We start from the raw sequence: 22,459 nt of genomic DNA on the forward strand, positions 1-22,459 counted from the left end.
GAAGAGAAAATATCACCTCAGATCCCCTCATCATGATTCTAAGCCCACACGTGTTGCAGCTAGTCTGTCCCCATTGCCACTCGCATGGATGACAGATGAACAAATCTCCCTCACCCTGGCCCAATGAAAAACCCATCTCCTTTCACATTGAGCAGGCTCTCAGCAAATGGGGCTGCTATTTAGAGAAAATATGTGTCCCAAATGGCACCATAGTCCCTATTTAGTGTACTACATTTGACCAGGGCCCATAGGGCTCTGGTCAAAATTAGTGCATAGGGAATAGGCTGTGATTTGGGATGGAACCAAGGTCTTTGTGTCTTTGCTCCCCAAATGGCCCATGAACACATTAAGACGGAACAGATCAAATAGCTACATATTAGGAATTTTACAGAACCATTTCAGCCTGGCCCGGACTGACTATAAATGTATCAATATGATATTATCCTCTTTTTGGATAGAATTCAAGTGTCTTTATGCATGGGTGTATCGTTGTAAGCTTTTACCACATAGGAGTGTAAGTGTGATATTGAGAAGGTACTACTACAGTACAGCATGTATAGATTAAGTGAATGGATCCTAGCACTGAACCCTGTGGGGCACCACAGGTTATGAACTCCTCCCATCTTTCCAATAATGCGGTATTGCTTTCAGTTAGAAAGGAAGGTACAGTACATCCAAACATATTACAGGGGCAGGGGACTGCCTACAAACACATAGAATGAACAATGACAAGTATTTACAGTAAATTGATGTAAATCGCAATGCACTCTGGATGATTTTAGGCATAACTGTTAAATGATACCATCAATTCCAAATTAACTTTAGTTTAACAGTACATTACTGTAAATATTTGCTTTATTTCAAATGGTATTGTAATTCTACTTGACAGAATACAGTACCCTACCGTATTTTTGGAGTGCCAAAAACGTTTTGACCACTAGTGGGTGCATGATATTGTTGTTTCTGGCTCATTAACATGTTTTTAGGCATGCCTTGTAAGAGGCTACATTTGTTGTACCGTTAGTGAGAGTGAAGTTCCGGTTGCCTGTACATTACCTTAAAACAACAATACCAAAGATTACGGTAAGAGTATATGTTAACGTAAAATGGCTACAGTAGCATTATTGGTACAATAAATCAGTTACAGTAACAGTATTGGATACCGTAAAATAGTGTACAGTAACATACGGCACTTCATTAACGGTAACATACAGGCAACTGGCTGCCAGTAAGTTACCGTAAAGTGTCTGTAGAGTACACTATTGAGACTATCAGCAAATGAGCAGGCATCTGTGTGCTTTTTCCAGTAACATATTAATATAGGCGGCTTTTAAACAGAGCATGGTCAATACCAAATCAGTTATGATAGTAAAGTGCATGAATTACAGGGGATCATGGCCACCGAATGAGATGCAACAAAACTCAAACTTTCGTCAAACTTTAGTCTAACCATTCTCCTAGTTGCTTAAAATGCAATTGTGTACTGTTATGCTACAGTGTCAAATATGAAAATAAAAGCTTATTCCAAATGAAACGAACACCCCGACATCTCTGACATGGTTTAAACCAGTGACACAGTTGGTTTAGGTTCTTTCAATCGCATTCCTCTCCTGTCTGCCTTTTTATCTCTGTCTTTTTCTCTCTCTCACTGGGCACAGACATCAATTCAATGTCTATTCCACGTTGGTTCAACGTCATTTCATTGAAATGACGTGGAAACAATGTTGATTCAACCAGTGTGTGCCCAGTGGGTTGAGCTTTCGCTAGCGAACTTGCAACATTGTTTCAACTGGACCCTCACAGTTTTCTGCATGGATGAGCTCGGGACAGACACCGCTGTACTTGAATCTTACTAACGACTCCATTGATCACCTGTGCTAAAGAAACGAATGACTGTTGCCATAGAAACACCGTGTGTGTTTTATCTTTCACACAAACTATAGAGTGTTGTGCTGTGGTGTTGGACTGTCTCTCTCAGGGCCTGTTTGGACATCTCCCCAGCCAAGTGTGAATAACAGGCTCCAGGAGGGCTCTTTGTGTGTGTGTGTGTGTGTGTGTGTGTCTATGTCTGTATGCATGTGCACATGTGTGTGTACGGGAGCAGGAGCATTTTTGCGACATGTGCCATCGTGTTGAGGCCTATTTTTACACTGTTCAGGCTTAATTCAGATGAGTATTTAACTGTTAGTGAATATATCCATGAAGAGGGGGAATTCGACTGCGAGTTGCTTGGTCTTCTGTTGTCCCTCTGCATTCTTCCCACGTTTCTCCCATATTTAGCTCACCATAGGATTACATTTAGTAAAAAAAAAGTTAAAACCACTGTCTTAAATGCTTTCTTTAGGGACAGTCATGGTTTTGATTGATTGTCTTATGATGTATTGCTTTATTGGCCCCCTACCTTACACTATTTAGTCTAAACTGGTTTCAATTAGCCATGAATAGCGTTGTTACTTGGAATTGCGTAGTTACTTTAATAGCATTGTTACTTAGTGCCCAAGTTGCTGCTCCTTAGAAGTGTATGGAGGGGGGGGGGCACAATGTTAATGATCAGAGATGATGACCAACCCAAACTAATCACTTAACTATTTGCTGAGTATACAGTATCTCTAGACTGAAAGTTAAATAGGCAGTTATAGTATCAATGAGGTAGATTGGAAAGCATCATCCCTCACATCCAAGCCTGTGATATATACTGAGATGGTCACTGCACTTCTAACTGAATAATTCACATAATTAATATCTATAGTCTAGCTTTTTTTCTATATTCTGAGTAAACCATTTAACCAAATTGTCATTGATATACTGTTTCATATCTTCAGACTCGATAGCATGGGATTAAATGTAACCATTGTGCTGTCACTGGGACTGGCTTTGTGGCTTTACTGAACAGGTAGTCTCTCGTGACAGCCTTAAAGGGGCAATCCGCAGTTGAAACAATAACAAAGCTTCCACAATACAGAGTAGAGCCATGATGAGTGAATGAGTCAAGCCACTGCAAAAAACGTGCTTCGCTACTCAACGTACAGTGTCACAAATAGGTTGGGATTGCTGTTCGAAAGATTTCAGTTAGTTTAATATTGTCAACCTAGACTCATAGCTCTATATTCGATCAAGCCTACATTGCAATATTGATGTAGCATGTCAAATATAGTCTCGCGTGGCCATCCTTCCAAATCTCGTCTCGTGGGTCGTTCCAAGAATAGAGTACATTTTACATCCCTTTTGATTTTTTTAAAGTAAGAATTGTGCACCAATATTGAATTGTACCCTTTAATATAGACCACATGGAAAGCTCAATACATTTTGATATGAATAAAGACTTGCTAACGTGCAAAAAAATATGGATTTTGACATGTCCCTCATCCTGTTTTTTCCTACATCTATTTTAAAATAGAAAACAAATATGAGTGCTTCTTATTGAAAAATTATGATGGTTTCGTGCCTACTGAACGGGACCCAGAAGTATCTCGTTACCCATCAGCTGCCATAGTTACATGCTCGAGGTAGAAGTTGCTCTCAACCACAGACGTAGATGTCTGTTAGTGTGATCAACTGGGTGTGAAAACGGGGTCATCGGCACTCCACAAACTGTTTTAGCCTGCTGAGCTAAAGCCTTAGGAATAAGCTCAGGGAGCTAAAGTGAGTCTTCAGGTCTCAGGCAAGGTTGCTAATTACCTTTACACCAGAAAGTTGCTAGTCTGGATAACTTCAGTAATTGAAGACTCTTCCTTCTTCTTCCCCCAGACATGATGACTTGAAAGAGATGCTGGACAGCAACAAAGACTCCCTGAAACTGGAAGCTATGAAGAGGATTGTGGCTGTGAGTACTGCTGTCTTCATCTCCACTGTCAACCACCCCCATCTTCAACAACAAAAAAACTCACTGGGTGAATCTCAGAAGTCTTTCCTTGATTACTCAGGTGGAGGCGAGAAATCAAGCACATGAGGAATCTTTGGAAAAAACGTTCAATATTCTCTCTCTCTCTCTCTCTCTCTCTCTCTCTCTCAAAATAACCAAACGGGAGTAAAAAGAGAAACAGACTCAATATTTTCGAAGAGGATTCACTGTCACCTTGACACCTTCTGTCCATCATAAAAAAAATACTCAAAAAAACATACTTTCAAATCTGTTTTCAGTGCTTTTGCTGTAATTTTGACATTTTCCACCCCATGTCCTTGGTAAAGTTTCAGATCTTACTCGTTGAGTAATTCTGATTTCTGTAAACACAATAGCCCACACTATTTTGGAAATCATAGATGGCATTCATCCTATATCCTTCCATATCTTATATCCTTCTGGTGGTTGATAAAGGGTCATAGTCCAAGCTTCGACAACCATCCGTAGGCTTTAGTCTTCAAACTTGTGTGAGTTACCCTCCTGGCTGTCCCAATTAGCACATACGTCAGTGGCACCCTTTGCATTTTCCAATCGACATCTATTATGAATACAGTAGCTTTTAAAATATTCATGACATTAATTATGTAATTGTAAAGGCAGAACAGTTTATTTTCTGGAGTACACTTTCTCTTTCCTCATTCGCATAAATCATTTCCTCCTCTGCTACTGTCGAAAATGTGCTCCTGATAACAAGAATAGCCTGAGGTATTGAGGTTGAATATCTTCCGTTCCTAAGACTGATCCCAGACGTCCCATCAAGGACGACAGCTGTAAGAGAAGGCGAGAGAATATTCATTATTGGTGTCAGTTTCTTACTACTGAAGCAGAGCAGCCGTCACTGCATAATTTATATCTGAGAATAGTTAGAGAGGTGGAGGGGAAAATGAAGCTAGGCCGAGGTAAGTTTGTGGTCAAATATAAGTCCGTTCGACTGCGAATGTAGGTTGCCTGCCCCCAGTACTGTTACACAAAGTACAAGGTTTCATGTTCAGTCTACTTTGACAAAAGGATAGGATAATTGGTTAACATCTTTTAAAGCCATGCTGTCTTAAGAAATAATAATATCATCACTGTATGTCTAAAAAAAAAAATACTGTTTATTTTATGAAAATAACTCCAAATACAGGTTTTATCATTTCGCTGAGCCTCCTTATATTTATTTTTATATACACAATCCTGATTGGCGGATATAATCGTCTAGGCCAGGGGTGTCAAAAATACGACCCACGGGCCGGATCCGTCTGTGAGGGCGTCCAATCCGGCCCTCGTGTGGTTTGAGTTTAAAAAATGTGTGGGGGGGGCGACAATATACTTTAAAATAAATAAAACTAAATTGAAATTATGTAGAAATGATAATGGACCTCTATTCATACAGTTTCTTGACTGTTTACATCTCACTAATAATCACTCACTGCCAGTGAGCATAGAAAATTCCCCAAATAATAGATAGAGGACTGTTTTAGCAAAAATGTTGATGGCTTTGGAAATATAACTAATTGTCAGTGTGGCCAAATGTGGCCCCCAGGGCAAAATGAGTTTAACACCCAGGTCTAGACTCCAGAGTCTACCCTGCTTACCCCTTCAAAGTAGGAGGATACATATGCAAATAAAATATGTGATGTCATGCTGTGGGCCAAAAACTCCATCTCACCTGAACAGGCTGAAATTCTGGGTGTTTATTTTTTACACTAAAATGGCATTATCATTTTCAAACTCAGTGTGGAAATACCATAACAAATCTGATTTACAGCCCCACCATTCACTGCAATGGTAGATAGAACTTTTTGGAATAACGCAAATAATAAAAATATAAACGTTCTCTCACAATCAAAATACTGAATTGGGGAAGTCCAATCGTTTGTGAGTTATGACATATACAGTTGAAGTCGGAAGTTTACATACACCTTAGCCAAATACATTTAAACTCAGTTTTTCACAATTCCTGACATTTAATCCTAGTAAAAATTCCCAGTTTTAGGTCAGTTAGGATCACCACTTTATTTTAAGAATGTGAAATGTCAGAATAATAGTAGAGAGAGTGATTTATTTCAGCTTTTATTTCTTTCATCACATTCCCAGTGGGTCAGAAGTTTACATACACTCAATTAGTATTTGGTAGCATTGCCTTTAAATTGTTTAACTTGGGTCAAACGTTACGAGTAGCCTTCCACAAGCTTCCCACAATACATTTGGTGAATTTTGGCCCATTCCTCCTGACAGAGCTGGTGTAACTGAGTCAGGTTTGTAGGCCTCCTTGATGCACACGCTTTTTCTGATCAGCCCACAAATGTTCTATGGGATTGAGGTCAGGGCTTTGTGATGGCCACTCCAATACATTTACTTTGTTGTCCTTAAGCCATTTTGCCAAAACTTTGGAAGTATGCTTGGGGTCATTGTCCATTTGGAAGACCCATTTGCGACCAAGCTTTAACTTCCTGACTGATGTCTTGAGATGTTGCTTCAATATATCTACATCATTTTACTTCTTCATGATGCTGTCTATTTTGTGAAGTGCACCAAAATAGACAGCAGTAGTAGGTAGTAGTAGTAGGTCCCCTCCTGCAGCAATGCACCCCCACAACATGATGCTGCCACCCCGGTGCTTCATGGTTGGGATGGTGTTCTTCAGCTTGCAAGCCTCCCCCTTTTTCAGTTCTATTTTTGTTTCATCAGACCAGAGGACATGTCTCCAAAAAGTACGATCTTTGTCCCCATGTGCAGTTGCAAACCGTAGTCTGGCTTTTTTATGGCAGTTTGGGAACAGTGGCTTCTTCCTTGCTGAGCGGGCTCTCAGGATACTTTTGTACCTGTTTCCTCCAGCATCTTCATCGTCCTTTGCTGTTGTTCTTGGATTGATTTGCACTTTTCGCACAAAAGTATGTTCATCTCTAGGAGACGGTATGACGGCTGCATGGTCCCATGGTGTTTATACTTGCATGCTATTGTTTGTACAGATGGACGTGGTACCTTCAGGCGTTTGGAAATTGCTCCCAAGGATCAACCAGTCTTGTGGAGGTCTGCAATTTTTTTCTGAGGTCTTTTGATTTTCCCATGATGTCAAGCAAAGAGGCACTTAGTTTGAAGGTAGGCCTTTAAATACATCCAAAGGTACACCTCCAATTGACTCAAATTATGTCAACTAGCCTATCAGAAGCTTCTAAAGCCATGACATCATTTTATGGAATTTCCCAAGCTGTTTAAAGGCACAGTCAACTTAGTGTATGTTAACTTCTGACCAACTGAAATTGTGATACAGTGAATTGAAATAATCTGTTCCACAGGGGGCTGCGGATTGGAAAACGGCTCATAATAATTGCCAGAACGGTGCAAATGGCTCAACCACATGGAAACTGTGTATTTGATACCATTCCACTTATTCCGCTCCAGCCATTACCACTAGCCCAACCTCCCCAATTAAGGTGCCACCAACCTCCTGTGGTGGGTTCACAATTTTACCTTTTCTGAGATCTCTGGTAAGCAATGAGGAAAGGCGCTAACCTAATCCTAATTCCGGGGGCAACAATGGTAACTAGCTATAACTAGTACACACGTGTCCTTCGCCCCTGCCTGTTTGGCAGTGTTTTCCCACAGCTCTGTTAATGACGGCAAGGGCAGGTGTTCGGCAGGTGGGAGCGAAGGACACTGTGTGCTAGCTTAGTCAGCTAGTCCTAAATAGGACTCCGGTACACGACATGTGGGGGCGACACCATGTGCTGGTTCGCTAACTAGTAAGATAGCATACTGTGTCGCAAGTACACAGTGTCGCCCCCGCCTGCGGTGTACCAGAGTAGTTAGGTAGGCAGTAGGCGGGGACAACATTGGTAGACAGTGTCCTTTGCCCCCACCTGTCGGGCACGGTTTTCTCCGGTACACAGCAGGCGGGGGTTACACAATCTGCTAGCTAACTAGCAAGCAAGCACATGGTGTCGCAAACTAGTGTAACAGTGTTGCCTCCGTGCCTCTCCTCGCCCCAACCTGGGCTCGAACCAGGGACCCTCTGCAGACATCAACAACTGACACCCTCGAAGCATCGTTACCTATCGCTCCACAAAAGCCGCGGCCCTTGCAGACCAAGGGAAATTACTACTTCAAAGTCTCAGAGCGAGTGACGTCATCGATTTTGAAACTCTATTAGCGTGCACCCCGCTACCCATTTGACACCGGTTACACTAGCTAGTTAGCTAGCACATGGTCTCACTCCAGCCTCCCGCGTGCTGTACTAACTGGAAACGGGGCAACCGGTAGACAGTGTCCTCTTGACCCTGCCTGTCGGGCACTGTTTTCCTGCAGTTCTGTTAACGGCGGTGAGGGCAGGCGTGAGTGAAGGACACTCGGATAATACTTTTATTTCCCTTTTGACCCACATTCAACATGTCACACAAGCATGAAGATGTTATGCTTGAGGGGGGACGTTGATGTAGGAACCAATGGGATGCTCGAGGGGGGTTGTTCATGACGGAACCAATGGGATGCTCGAGGGGGTTGGGGGTGGGGCAGTCCTGCAGATGCAAGAATGCCCACATGCAGGAACGCCTCTAATTGCGGGCTGCAGTTTACACATTTGTCCTTCTTCCCTCTCTGACTGTAGGCTACTTCCCTCATTGCATGGTGTGATCATATCATATATCTAGTAAATTGATAGGGGAAGACTAGTGAGTGTACAACATAACCTCCGCTTCATGGGATGACATATATGGGCTATAAGGATTATTTATCAAACAAATGTATCATTTGATTATACATTTCATCCAGAAGCCAGCTGACACCGAACATATCCTTGTAAATGAATTTCTGTTGCAGATATAATAGATAGCTTAGGTACTGATACATGCATCTATTGAAATGTGTTTCATGCTCACATCCAAGTTTTCATCGGGGTAGATCAAATATACTATTATTACCCCAAATTGCCTTCCTCGAGCGAGCAAGAGAATGTAGGCAAATTTTATCAAATGGAAAAGTATTCTTAGCGATGACGTGCAGGAGCTTGCAGGGATTTACTAATTAGCATTTCTAAATCTGAGAGGAAATGTAGCCGAATATATTGTTAAGTCACCTTGTCCGAGAGAGATTTACATGGTTATCAAAACATCACGCCAGTGTAAGCCTACACGAAACACAGCCCTTATTTGAAGTGTTTCTAAAATTCCCTATGGCAAAAATGAATGGTGGAAAAACCATGTCCCTGTTTGGCTGCTAGGGTTTATGGGTATTATGACACCACCACCGTGGGGCTCTATTGCGCAATATATTCCAAAATTCAAACAAAATACATCAGCGACATAATTTAGGAGATTAAGGTTGTGAGCACACTGTTTCTGATCAGATCGACAATTATCTTATAACGTATTTGTGTGGCTATGATGCCATCTTTAGAGCACAGGATTTTCTGCTTGGTTTCCAGAGCATTGAAAGAGAGATAAATAGGCTACTACCGAGGCCTGATGATGCTTCTGACAATATAGTAGGCTAAAAGGCGTGTTGTGGTGTGCAAAATTCTGATGTAGGCTATTTTGAAAACTGCCGGTGTGTTGTGTTTTATGAGCAGCGCCCTCCTGCATGTGCTGTTGCATCAACCTGTGGCTTTTTCCTCTTTGATGGGCAGCGATCTCAGAAAAGGTAAAATTGTGAACCTGCGACCAAAAATGTATCATATAAAATGTATATGCCATATCTCACAATCGATTGGACTTATCCAATTTAGTATTTTTGTTGTGACAGAGCGTTTATATTTTTCGTAGATTTGCGAAGATATATCTAGTAGTGCAGTGAGTGGCGGGCTTATTAACCCTGCGACGACCTGGTCTCAGAGCATTTCGTATTATTCTGTACGTAATTCCGAGAAACCCAATTTAGTATGATATGTTACGTTTGATATGGTTACATAAAACAGATGATTACTTATGTCAACAACGATGGGAGGGTGGTTGGTCGGTGTGGATAAACGTCTAGCAAACCCAAAGTTTTTTTTTTGGTGTTGTGGAGCTGCGTGCACAGTGATGAGGTCATCAGTCAGCAACGAGGAAATGTCACCATGAAATTGCTCAGAGAACAGGTTACATCCATCTGCCCAGGGATGACTTCAGTATTGTCACCATGTGACGTGACAACAGCTACATCTCATTGTGTGTGTGTGTGATGTCATATTGCTGGGTTTACCTTTAAAGCGGGAATCCTTAATCCTTTTTTTTCTCTCGAACATCATTGCATATGCAATAGAACAGCAGAACGTGTACTACAGTGGAGGCTGGCGGGAGAAGCTATAGGAGGACGGGCTCATTGTAATGTCTAGAACTGAATACATTTTTACCATATCAAACATATGAAATCATGTGTTTGACTCCATTCCACATGGACATAATTTCTTTCTTTAAAGCCCACACTGTCATTTGAGATTCAGGCTACTGTCTGCTGCTATGCATTTGAGTGTTCATCATTTCTCACTAATCCAATAACATACGGCTAAATGGATGGCTTTGACAGTGCAGTCCAGTGTGTGACTGTTCTGTACTGGGTTTGTGATCCCCAGATGATCGCCAGAGGGAAGAATGCCTCGGACCTCTTCCCAGCAGTGGTGAAGAATGTGGCCTGCAAGAACATCGAGGTAAGTCTTGGATATCCCACATATACTGTTGCATGAAGTTGAGGTCACATATACATTTATTTTTCAGGGGGGTACTGGCTGGCCCGAGCGTTACTTTTTTAGATCTTTGAGCCGTGCATAGGCCTATATATCAAACTGTTAATACCTTCATTGGAGAAGTTGCCCGTTATTTTCATTTTGTAAACTATCTCAAGCAGACAATGAAGCAAACAATATAGAGGCACAAGAGTAGTTGAAGGCTTGGTAATGTTTAGGTTGTCTTGCATCCAGACTGAATATTGCTCTGTTTCATGTGAAACAAGGTGTGGATGCGAGGCAAATATTAAGGTGATGGTTTTGCTTATAGACTGCCTATGAATGCCAGTGACTGGCAAGCATAGTAGATTGGTAAATGGCAGGTTTTGGGTAATATATCCAATGGTGTGTTGTACCGTCATGTCTCAAGTTCCCCCCCTCTCTCCTCTTCCCCGATCTCTTCACTATCTCAGGTGAAGAAGCTGGTCTATGTGTACCTGGTGCGCTATGCTGAGGAGCAGCAGGATCTGGCTCTGCTCTCCATTTCAACCTTTCAGAGAGGCCTGAAGGTCAGTCACCTTGCCCATCACCACAGATCTAGCATTAGATATCCTACCCCTGATCCTAACCTTAACCATTGGAGGGAGACAAAGATATCTGACCCTGGACCTGTGGTCAGCGGCAACTTCTATCTACTCTGGAGTAAAGGGGGTCCATTGAGTTGGGAACACGTGACATGATCCGATGGTGGTGTTATGACAAGACAAAAAGAGTTCAATTATCAAAGTCGTAAGATCATTATTTCTTTCTTCAGACACAGACACATACACAGCAGGAGCAGGGGATTCCTCTCCAGCCATTTTACAATAACCATCTGTTTCACCTGCTCTCCTACTGAAGCTGAGAGGAGATTCCAGAGGAGGTTAATAAAGAAATAGCTAGGTCTCATCTCTCTCTCCCCTTTCCATTTCCAGTGTTCACCTCTTTTTTTTCTTTCCCTTCCACTCTCTCTCTCTCTCTCACAGATTAATAGCCAATCGATAGTTAATTCTGAGATTAGAGAGCTCGTTTTTTTGTCACTCTATCCTCGCTGCCACACAAGGTCCAACTTGGTCCAAAAGGCTGGAAGGTTGATACATGTAGCATATCAGTAGGTTTCTCTATGATTGATGGTCATGGTGGGTTTTTTTGTTTTGTTTTTTTGTTTGTTGTTGTTGAATTTTTACCCCCCTTTTTCTCCCCAATTTCGTGGTATCCAATTGTTAGTAGCTACTATCTTGTCTCATCGCTACAACTCCCGTACGGGCTCGGGAGAGACGAAGGATGAAAGTCATAAGTCCTCCGATACACAACTCAACCAAGCCGCACTGCTTCTTAACACAGCGCGCATCCAACCCGGAAGCCAGCCGCACCAATGTGTCGGAGGAAACACCGTGCACCTGGCCACCTTGGTTAGCGTGCACTGCACCCGGCCCGCCACAGGAGTCGCTGGTGCGCGATGAGACAAGGATATCCCTACCGGCCAAACCCTCCCTAACCCGGACGACGCTATGCCAATTGTGCGTCGCCCCACTCACCTCCCGGTCATGGCTGGTTACGACAGAGCCTGGGCGTGAACCTCTGGTGGCACAGCTGGCGCTGCAGTACAGCGCCCTTAACCACTGCGCCACCCGGGAGGCCGGTCATGGTGTTTTTGACACTTCACTGAATTCACACTGGACCTACAGAGCCTCCCAGCAGTAAATAATAGCCATGTGTATAATAAAGGAAGTAATTGAATTAATTGAGTCATTCAATGATCTCTTAACATTTCTCTCTCTCTCTCTCTGTCTCTCTCTCTCTCTCTCTCTCTCTCTCTCTCTCTCTCTCTCTCTCTCTCTCTCTCTCTCTCTCTCTGTCTCGCTCTCTCTCTCTCTCTCTCTCTCTCTCTCTGTCTCGCTCTCTCTCTCTCTCTCTCTGTCTGTCTCTCTCTCTCTCTCTCTCTCTCTGTCTCTCTCTCTCTCTCTCTGTCTCTCTCTCTCTGTCTCCCTCTATGTCTCTGTCTCCCTCTCTGTTTCTCGCTGTCTCTCTCTCTCTCTCTCTCTCTCTCTCTCTCTCTCTGTCTCTGTCTCTGTCTGTCTCTGCCTCCCTCTCTCTGTTTCTCGCTGTCTCTCTCTCTGTCTGTCTTTCTAGGACCCTAACCAGTTGATCCGGGCCAGTGCTCTGCGTGTGCTCTCCAGCATCAGAGTCACCATTATTGTCCCTATCATGATGCTGGCCATCAAAGAGGCTGCCTCCGACATGTCCCCCTATGTGAGGAAGACGGCAGCTCACGCCATCCCCAAACTCTACAGGTATAACATGGAGGGGGGGGATGTCTGTACGAAAGAGATATAGACAGAAAGAGAGAGATAGAATCCAGCTCCTTGACTTCCTGACACATGTCTGTTGTCTCCTCTCAGCTTGGACCCAGAACAGAAGGACTGTCTGATTGAGGTCATTGAGAAGCTCCTGGCTGATAAAACCACAGTAGGTTAAATATTTCCCGTTAGCCAACTCTGTACGCTCTTTACAAGGGAAACTATGACTGAAAACTTAAGCTCAGTTAAACCCATATTCTGCTTTAGCCTATTGGTGGCATTACAGGCTTGCGTGAATAGTACCATATCAGGTTGTGTTAAGTGTGAAAATGATACTGATGTGCCAATTTTCATGCCTCTGCCAAAGTCAACATATGGACATTTTTTGAGCTTAAGGTATCTACAGGACTTAGATAATTTATCTCCCTCTGACTGTGCCTGCAGCTAGTGGCAGGTAGTGTTGTCATGGCCTTTGAGGAGGTGTGTCCTGAGCGCATAGACCTGATCCATAAGAACTACCGTAAACTGTGTAACCTGCTAATCGACGTGGAGGAGTGGGGTCAGGTGGTCATCATCAACATGCTCACTCGCTACGCCCGGACGCAGTTCCTCAACCCCAACATGAACGTGAGTACAGCAGGTCCCCGCATACTGTGTCTTCGTGGTTGTGTGTTTGTTTGTGTGTGGGTGTACAGTTTGTGTGTGGGTGTGCGTGTGTGTGTGTCTGTGTTACTCCACTCATCCCTCCCTCTCTCTATAGGAATCCCTGTTGGAGGAGGGTGGTGGAGAGAAGGCCTTCTATGGCTCTGATAATGATGATGACACCGATGATGAGGAAGACAAAGAGGAGAAGGAGAAGAAGAAGACTGAGGCGACTGCCATTGTCAAGAGGAAGCCTTACGTCATGGACCCAGACCACCGGCTACTGCTGAGGAATACCAAGCCCCTACTGCAGAGTCGAAACGCAGCAGTGAGTATAATACAACTATTACTACTGCTACGACTTCTACTACTACCAGTACTACTACAGTACTACTACCAGTACTACTACTACTACTATTCTAATGATTATTTCTCTCTTCTTCCTTCTCTCTTCTCTCTAGGTGGTGATGGCTGTGGCTCAGCTATATTTCCACCTGGCACCCAAAGCGGAGGTAGGCGTCATTGCCAAGGCTCTGGTGCGCCTCATGAGGAGTCACAGGTCAGTGTCGCCTTTCTTTCCCATTGTCTTCCCAGAGATGGAGTCATTGTAAACGACGTGTTGCCATGAACTCTCTATACTCAGTACAGCGTCGTCATGCTATATGACGTGAGACAGTGCTCTCTTTCCATTAGAGAAACTCCACACCCTGTTCTAAATTTGTTAGAGAATTCTCTTATCTACTACATTGTCATAACTTCTATGGTTATATTAGTGTCATTCATTTACATAGGTAGGGGTTTAATTTGACCAGTTTCTCACAGCAGCGAAATAATCCTGCAGCAACAGGGAATGGGAATTATTATGTGGATAATAATTAATGGACATTTTTGTAGGGGTTAATCCATTTTTCATTAGAGCAAATCAAGTCTGATATTTTAGAGGAAATTACTAACTTTAGAAGCCTTGTTAAACCTTTAATTAATAAGCTACGAGTTTGTATTTCACACAACAGGGTGATCAAATTAAGATCCCACACCTGTGAATTAGACTTTTTATATTGTTTGAATATTATTAATATATCTCTACTCTAGAGTCCACATGAATGGGGCCATAGACAAGAACAGGCACAAACAGTAAACAATGTCACAAAAAGCAAGGAAATTGTTGTCTCTCATCCTGTCTGTCTAGCACCTGCTCTTTAGTTTATTTCTGGTGTTGTGGAGCTGCGTGCACAGTGATGAGGTCATCAGTCAGCAACGAGGAAATGTCACCATGAAATTGCTCAGAGAACAGGTTCAATCCATCTGCCCAGGGATGACTTCAGTATTGTCACCATGTGACGTGACAACAGCTACATCTCATTGTGTGTGTGTGTGTGTGTATGTGTATGTGTGTGTGTGTGTGTGTGTGTGTAGAGGCAGCTGCATGTAATTAATTATATTAATGTTCTCTCTCGCTCCCTCCACCCCCCCCCCCCCCCCCCCCCCTTTCTATCCCCATGTAGTGAAGTGCAATATGTCGTCCTTCAGAATGTGGCAACAATGTCCATCAAGAGAAGGGTGAGTCATAGCTTCAACAATATCTCCAAAGGGTGCAAAAGGGGTATTGAATGGTCAAATTGATTCCAAATTGTTTAGGGGCTGATTGTTTGGAACCGAGGAGGTACTGCATGGGGTCTGCAGCACGATCTAAAATTGTACATGTTATTTGTCTCTGTGTTTCCCAGGGGATGTTTGAGCCCTATCTGAAGAGTTTCTACATCCGCTCCACAGACCCAACCCAGATTAAAGTCCTCAAGGTGACCAAACACTTCTCACATTGACATGCTTTCCTTTCGTGTTACAGTATGCTGCAACACGTTGACATTTCAGAACTTTAATTATAGTCTTGATTGTTTTGTCAGCTGGAGGTTTTGACCAATTTGGCCAACGAGACAAATATATCCACCATCCTGAGAGAATTTCAGGTATAGTAAAAATGGTTAAGACTTCTGGTTAGCTTGTCTGCCATTTGTGATAAGGATGATCATTTGTTTTGCTTTCCTGTGTGTTTGGATGCATTTGTCGCTAGGGGTACATGGCGGTACAGTACACGTCTGCCTACAGTGGGTTAACTTCCTTCCATGTTTTCTCTCTGGCAGACGTACATTAAAAGCAATGATAAGGACTTTGTGGCAGCAACCATCCAGGCCATCGGCCGCTGTGCCACCAACATTGGGGAGGTGAGGGACACATGTCTCAACGGCCTGGTGCAGCTGCTCTCCAACCGCGATGGTGAGTAGACGTCTTCCCGTTCCGACACGCGTGACATTTTTTGCATTATCATTGAGACTTCTTTTATACCCATCCATAGTTTGGCAATAGTCCAGATGCAAGTCTATTCATGCAACGCAGCCCTCAGGGCCACGCCGCACCACTAGGTCCATACATAGCTGCCACCGTTAATGAACAGCGAGAGTATGCAAGATGTCAGTTAACAGTTCAAAAGGAAAAGAGCACAAAAAAATACGTGAAAAACAAGTCGATCGACGGTCTTAATAATTCGGCATTCATCCCCGTGATTTTATTTCTTCTCTTTTTCTTCTTCTTACAGTAACTATTAACAGTTGAACAGGGGGATGTTGTTGTTTTTTTCTCCACTTTGACCATGAAACAAAATCGGATCTTAACACTGTTATATACTCATTTCAACCAAATCTTTATGATTGTAATTTTTCGTAGTCTCAGAGAAAAGGTCGGTCTCTCCATCACCAAGATCTCACGTATCACATCTGTCCAATCATCGACCACGGGCGCCTCTGGTTGTAACCATTTTTTTTTAGTCGGGGCTTTCTTACTTGCTACTAGAAGTATCCCAATCAAGTGTTTGCCTAAAGCGTCGCTGAGATCAAATGTAAATGCTCCCTAAATATGGGACATCTCCCTCTGAATGGGACATCAACACTAAATACGGCTTCCATTCCTTTATGGACATCCTGCCAATATGGAACAAGCTTAGGGCATCCCCAAAATATGTGGTAATGGTTTGCTTCAATAGGCCCTCATAATCTCCAACACTCCATTCCATTACCCTGAGTGTTAAAGAACGGCATCATATTTTCCCATCCAAATTCCCCACGAGTCGAATAGCTTGTTGATTTCCATTGTAATTGGCATAGGGTTTCCCACTCATCCACAGAAATGACCATGTTAGCCTCCCTTTCCCATTTCTCCTTTTATATACACAGTATAGTGTGTTTTCAGATTTGTACTTTAAGAAGTCATTGTATAGTCTGGAGATAATTTTGCTGCATGTTTCTGATTTATAAGCAGATATTAATATTTGAATATGGCATGTTCTATAGTCTCAGAGTCCTCCACCTTTTATGATTTCATCAAATCGGTGACATATTTTGAGATATTAATGGAAATCTTCACGTTCTAATCCTTGGCTCTCTCTCAATACTTGGAAGCTTTGAAGTGCCCCCTTGTGTACTAAATTACAGTAGACTGAGAGGCCTCTTGTTGCCCATCCTTTAAACTGGTTATCTCATATATCTTCTCTCCTCCCACCATATCCATCACTTTAATGTTGTAATTCTGTCTAATCCATTGACTCAGGGGTTCTATAAATAGGGTGAAGAGGAGGGGCGAGGCCAGGCATCCCTGTGTCAAACACTGTTCTTATACAAACTGGTTTGAGAGGTCACCATTGATTTTAATTCTTGCTAATGGTCTATCATATAATGCCTGAAAGGCTTTAATAATGTCCTAACTGAATAGATAAAGGCCCATCTGACAGGATCAAAAGCCTTCTCAGCATCCAGGCCCAATGCAATGGCTTCTTCTACCTTATTCTTTTGGAAATGTATCATCATTTGTAATGTTTGTGTAATATTGTACTGAGTGTTTCTGTCGGATAAAGCCTGTCTGGTCTAAGTGAATGAGCTCTGGTAAGATATTTTCTATTTTTCTAGTTAGAATAGATGTGTATAGTTTTAGTGCAAATTTAGGACCGAGATCCACAAGGGGATCTCACCTTTCTGAAATGCCCAGTTACAGGCTGCAAGTACACTTGGGATAATCTATTCTCTAAATGATTTCTACCATTCAGAGGTGAAACCGTTCGTACCCAAGGATTTGTTTGCTTTGGTACCAGTAATAGCTGTATTTAATTCTTCTGTGGTCATTTCTGAGCTTAACATCTCATTCTGTTCTTCAATGATGGTGGGTACTGTAAGATCAGTGAGTAAGAAAATGGGTCTATTTGTAAGTCATTGTCAAAGTGTGATTGGGAGTGTAGGTTTCTGTACAGTATTTCAAAGCTCTCTTGTATCCCTTCTACTTTATGTTGAATTATTTTGGTTTGGGGGTTCCTTATCTTGTAGACAGTTATATCTGCTTCCCCCATAAGGAAATTAAGCAACAATTTTCCCATAAGGACCTTTTAGCTCAGCCCATTATATTTTCCGCAAATTAGACTTTTTGATTCGATTTTTTTTCTTTCTTTATCTCTCTCATTAACCCACGCAACATACATTTGAATAATTGTCAAATGGGGGGGGGGGGTGCTGAATCATTTGTGGGAGACTGTTGCCCTGTTATTTTTTCAGTCTATAGTCTAATAGTTTCATAGACTTACTGCCTACTTCATAGTACCTCTGTTGTAGGAATATACTTTTTATTTTCTTCTTGGAAGTACATTTTCTTCCATTTTATTCTTCATCTTTTTAATTTATTGTTTCAGCTTGTTTTAACTGAGATTGCAGTTTATTAAGTTTCTCTCATCTATTGTTCTTTACACCACACCGTTGTCATTCTGTTCCAAATAGGTTTAAATGTCCAGATTAATTTGTACCTTCATCTGTGGGTTATTCAAAATACTTGAGTTCAACCTCCGGAGAGTCGATCTTGGTCTATTATTGAAACACATGGACATACACTGAGTATACTAAACATTAGGAACACCTTCTTGTCCTCTGGGTGGTAGAAAATGATTGATACACACAGGAAAATGTTGAGCGTGGAAATACCAGCAGCGTTGCAGATCTTGATGCAAACTGGTGCGCCTGGCACTTACTACCCATACCCCGTTCAAAGGCACAGTGCATTCGGAAAGTATTCAGACCCCTTGACCTTTTCCACATTTTGTTACGTTACAGCCTTATTCTAAAATGGATTAAATTGCTTTTCCCCCTCATCATTCTAACACAATACCCCATAATGACAAAGCAAAAACAGATTTTTTTTTTTTTTGCAAATTTATTAAAAATGAAAACGTAAATATAACATTTACATAAGTATTCAGAACCTTTACTCAGTACTTTGTTGAAGCACCTTTGGCAGCGATTGCAGCCTTGAGTCTTCTTGGGTATGACGCTACAATTTGGCACACCTGTATTTGGGGAGTTTCTCCCATTCTTCTCTGCAAATCCTCTCAAGCTCTGTCAGGTTGGATGGGGAGCATCACTGCACAGCTATTTTCAGGTCTTTCAAGAGATGTTTGATCAGGTTCAAGTCCGGGCTCTGGCTGGGCCTCTCAAGGACATTCAGAGACTTGTTCCGAAGCCACTCATGTGTTGTCTTGGCTGTGTGCTTAGGGTCGTTGTCCTGTTGGAAGGTGAACCTTCGCCCCCAGTCTGAGAATCGTTAAGGTGCCTTTTGGCGAACTCCAAGCAATCTGTCATGTGCCTTTTACTGAGGCGTGGCTTTCGTCTGGCCATTCTACCATAAAGGCCTGATTGGTGGAGTGCTGCAGAGATAGTTGTCCATCTGGAAGGTTCTCCCATCTCCACAGAAAACCTTTGGATCTCTGTCAGAGTGACCATCGGGTTCTTGGTCACCTCCCTGACCAAGGCCCTTCTCCCCCGATTGGTCAGTTTGGCCGGGCGGCCAGCTATAGGAAGAGTCTTGGTGGTTCTAAACTTCTTCCATTTACAAATGATGGAGGACACTGTGTTCTTGTCTTGCAGACATTTTTTGGTACCATTCCCCAGATCTGTGTCTCGACTCAATTCTGTCTCTGAGCTCTATGAACAATTCCTTCGACCTCATGGCTTGGTTGTTGCTCTAACATGCACTGTCAACTGTGGGACCTTATAGAGACAGGTGTGTGCCTTTCCAAATCATGTCCAATCAATTCAATTTACCACGGGTGGACTCCAAGTTGTAGAAACATCTAAATACTTATGTAAACAAGGTATTTTTTTTTATTGAAAATGTTCCAATATCATATTCCTCAATTATGTGCCTATCTTTACTAAAGGTAAAGATATAGTGAATCCTATTGTAAACTGAAGAAAAGGGGAAGAAAAGCAAGTACAGTCACGGCTGGTAAACATCTTTTTTTAAGTATTGATTTTCTTACAAATGGGTTTTGGCTGTGTTGGGGTCATTCCTGTAGAGTCAAGTTTTGGGTTTGAACGTACATTCATGTCGCCTCCACATATCAGGATTCCCTGTGCTTCAGCTGACATCACATCAAACATTTCCTCTCAACGACCCATGTGGTATAACAAACGTTCAATGAAGGTTGTGAAATATCAGCATGAACATGTGTCGGTTGCAGAGTTAGTAGTGGCCGAGTCGGTGGTGGTGATTAAGAAGCTGCTGCAGATGCAGCCCGAGCAGCACAGCGACATCATCAAGCACATGGCCAAACTCACCGACAACATCCAGGTACGTGGACGTAGGCCTCTGATCTTAACTTTGACCCCATAGTCTAACTACATGAGGTGCTCTTTTTCTTGTCAGAATTAATGTTTTTTTTAAAGCATATTTGTCCCCAAACCTTCACAACAGTCCTGCTTGGTTGTGCTGTCAGTTTGTTTTGAGTAAGCAACAAATAGGCACTTTTGTTGAAAAAATGAAATGTTAATTGTATTGTGTTACAATTGTATTGTATTATGATTGTATTTCAGGAATTGTAACATATGACCGAGAGCCAGAGCTAGCTTCCAGTTTCTCCACTTGACCCAGCCTGTTTGCATGCCCAATGTTCATGCGCTGTCTGCCTACACAGGTGCCCATGGCGCGGGCCAGTATCCTGTGGCTGATCGGGGAGTACTGCGAGCACGTTCCCAAGATCGCTCCGGATGTCCTGAGGAAGATGGCCAAGACCTTCACCAACGAGGAAGACATCGTCAAGCTGCAGATCATCAACCTGGCTGCCAAACTCTACCTGACCAACTCCAAACAGGTGATGCAGTTATAATGCATTTGTGACTTGTGTTGAGCATGTATGACCCCGTTATAATGTGTTATAACCATCTCCTGGCTGACAAACTCTACCTGGCCAACTCCGAACAGGTGCCAGCATCTACACTGAATAAAAATATAAACACAACATGTAAAATGTTGTTCCCATGTTTCATGAGGTGAAATGAAAGATCCTAGAAATGTTCTATACATGTAAAAAGCTTAAATCTCTCAAATGTTGTCCACAAATTTGTTTACGTCACTGTTAGTGAGCATTTCTCTTTTGCCAAGATAATCCATCCACCTGACAGGTGTGGCATATCAAGGAGCTGATTAAACAGCATGATCATGACACAGGTGCACCTTGTGCTGGGGACAATAAAAGGCCACTCAAAAATGTGCAGTTTTGTCACACAACACAATACCACAGATGTCTCAAGTTTTGAGGGAGCGTGCAATTGGCATGCTGACTGCAGGAATGTCCAACAGAGCTTTTTGTCAGAGAATTTCATGTTAATTTCTCTACCATAAGCTGCCTCCCACGTCGTTTAAGAGAATTTGGCAGGACGTCCAACCAGCCTCGCAACCGCAGACCACGTGTATGGTGTTGTGTGGGCAAGCGGTTTGCTGATGTCAACATTGAGGGCCCCATGATAGGGTTATGGTATGTGCCAGCATAAGCAACGGAAAACGAACACAATTGCATTTTATCGATGGCAATTGGAATGCACAGAGATATCTTGAGGCCCATTCTCGTGCCATTCAGCTGCTGCCATCACCTCATGTTTCAGCATATGAGAATAAGACAGGCACAGCACTAGGCTATATTTTCCATTTGTCTTTATTCCCCCTTCTATGCCATGGTTCTCTAGGGAACAGCTGGTACAGCAGCTTGTATTTGTAAAGCCTTTACCAAAACACTGAGAAAACAGTGGGTTTAGTATGGCCACGTCCTTTAGCTCCCCAGCTTCGCAGCAGTGTCTTGTATTAAACCCTTTCCCAAGATGGCAGAGAAGCAAGTTGTTCTCATTTTACTGCACAAGCAGGCTTACTCCCTTTTTGGATAAAAACACTTCCATCTCACCATTAAAGCATATTTTCCATAGGTAGGGAGTGATTTAGACTTTCAGCATGATTCATTATGGTACAGCCAAGGCTCTTGTACAGTCGTTACAATGTCTATGGGACTTCCACCAATGATCCACTGGTATGATACAGTCATCCCTATGGCACTGTCCACAGTGTTGAAATATCTCTCTCTCTGTGTGTCTCTCTCTCTGTGTTTCTAGCACCAAGCTGTCACCTCCCTCCAGTTGAAAGTAACATTCTCTCTCTTTTCCCCTCCTCCCACACTCCCTCCTCCCTTGTTCCTTTCCTCCCTCAGACAAAACTGCTCACTCAGTACGTGCTAAACCTGGCCAAGTACGACCAGAACTATGACATTCGCGACCGGGCACGCTTCATCCGCCAGCTCATCGTGCCCACTGACAAGAGTGGTGCCCTCAGCAAGTATGCCAAGAAGCTGTTCCTGGCCCTTAAGCCTGCGCCCGTCCTCGAATCTCCATTTAAAGGTGTCTTTCATCAGATGGTGTTCTTTTTTACTAGCCTGGTCCCAGATCAGTTTGTGCTCTACTGCCAAAGTCTATGGCGATAATGGCCGCAGAGTTGGCAAGATGGCACAACCAGATCTGAGACCAGGGACTCAGATCTGAGTCTCTTACTATTTCTGCTTCTGTTTTGTGTTGTCAGACATGAGCCTTTTAAAATAAATTGTAAGTGAAC

The 22,459-nt window shown here is 42.8% G+C and overlaps 1 protein-coding gene across 10 annotated transcripts in view; it reads left to right on the forward strand.

Moving 5' to 3' along the window:
- LOC139368457 (AP-3 complex subunit beta-2) overlaps positions 1-22,459 on the forward strand; it is an 89,509-nt gene that overhangs the window by 38,240 nt on the left and 28,810 nt on the right. For all 10 annotated transcript variants that reach the window (XM_071107416.1, XM_071107435.1, XM_071107445.1 and 7 more), the window contains exons 2-16: positions 3,748-3,823; positions 10,431-10,505; positions 10,994-11,089; positions 12,693-12,853; positions 12,962-13,028; positions 13,304-13,486; positions 13,620-13,829; positions 13,963-14,060; positions 15,007-15,061; positions 15,229-15,300; positions 15,406-15,468; positions 15,643-15,775; positions 20,049-20,158; positions 20,502-20,678; positions 22,062-22,248. In XM_071107416.1, coding sequence (XP_070963517.1) covers positions 3,748-3,823; positions 10,431-10,505; positions 10,994-11,089; positions 12,693-12,853; positions 12,962-13,028; positions 13,304-13,486; positions 13,620-13,829; positions 13,963-14,060; positions 15,007-15,061; positions 15,229-15,300; positions 15,406-15,468; positions 15,643-15,775; positions 20,049-20,158; positions 20,502-20,678; positions 22,062-22,248 — 1,763 coding nt within the window. The remainder of the gene's footprint in view (positions 1-3,747; positions 3,824-10,430; positions 10,506-10,993; positions 11,090-12,692; positions 12,854-12,961; positions 13,029-13,303; positions 13,487-13,619; positions 13,830-13,962; positions 14,061-15,006; positions 15,062-15,228; positions 15,301-15,405; positions 15,469-15,642; positions 15,776-20,048; positions 20,159-20,501; positions 20,679-22,061; positions 22,249-22,459) is intronic.

Source organism: Oncorhynchus clarkii, chromosome 2 (assembly GCF_045791955.1).
Source record: "Oncorhynchus clarkii lewisi isolate Uvic-CL-2024 chromosome 2, UVic_Ocla_1.0, whole genome shotgun sequence".
NCBI lineage: Eukaryota > Metazoa > Chordata > Actinopteri > Salmoniformes > Salmonidae > Oncorhynchus > Oncorhynchus clarkii.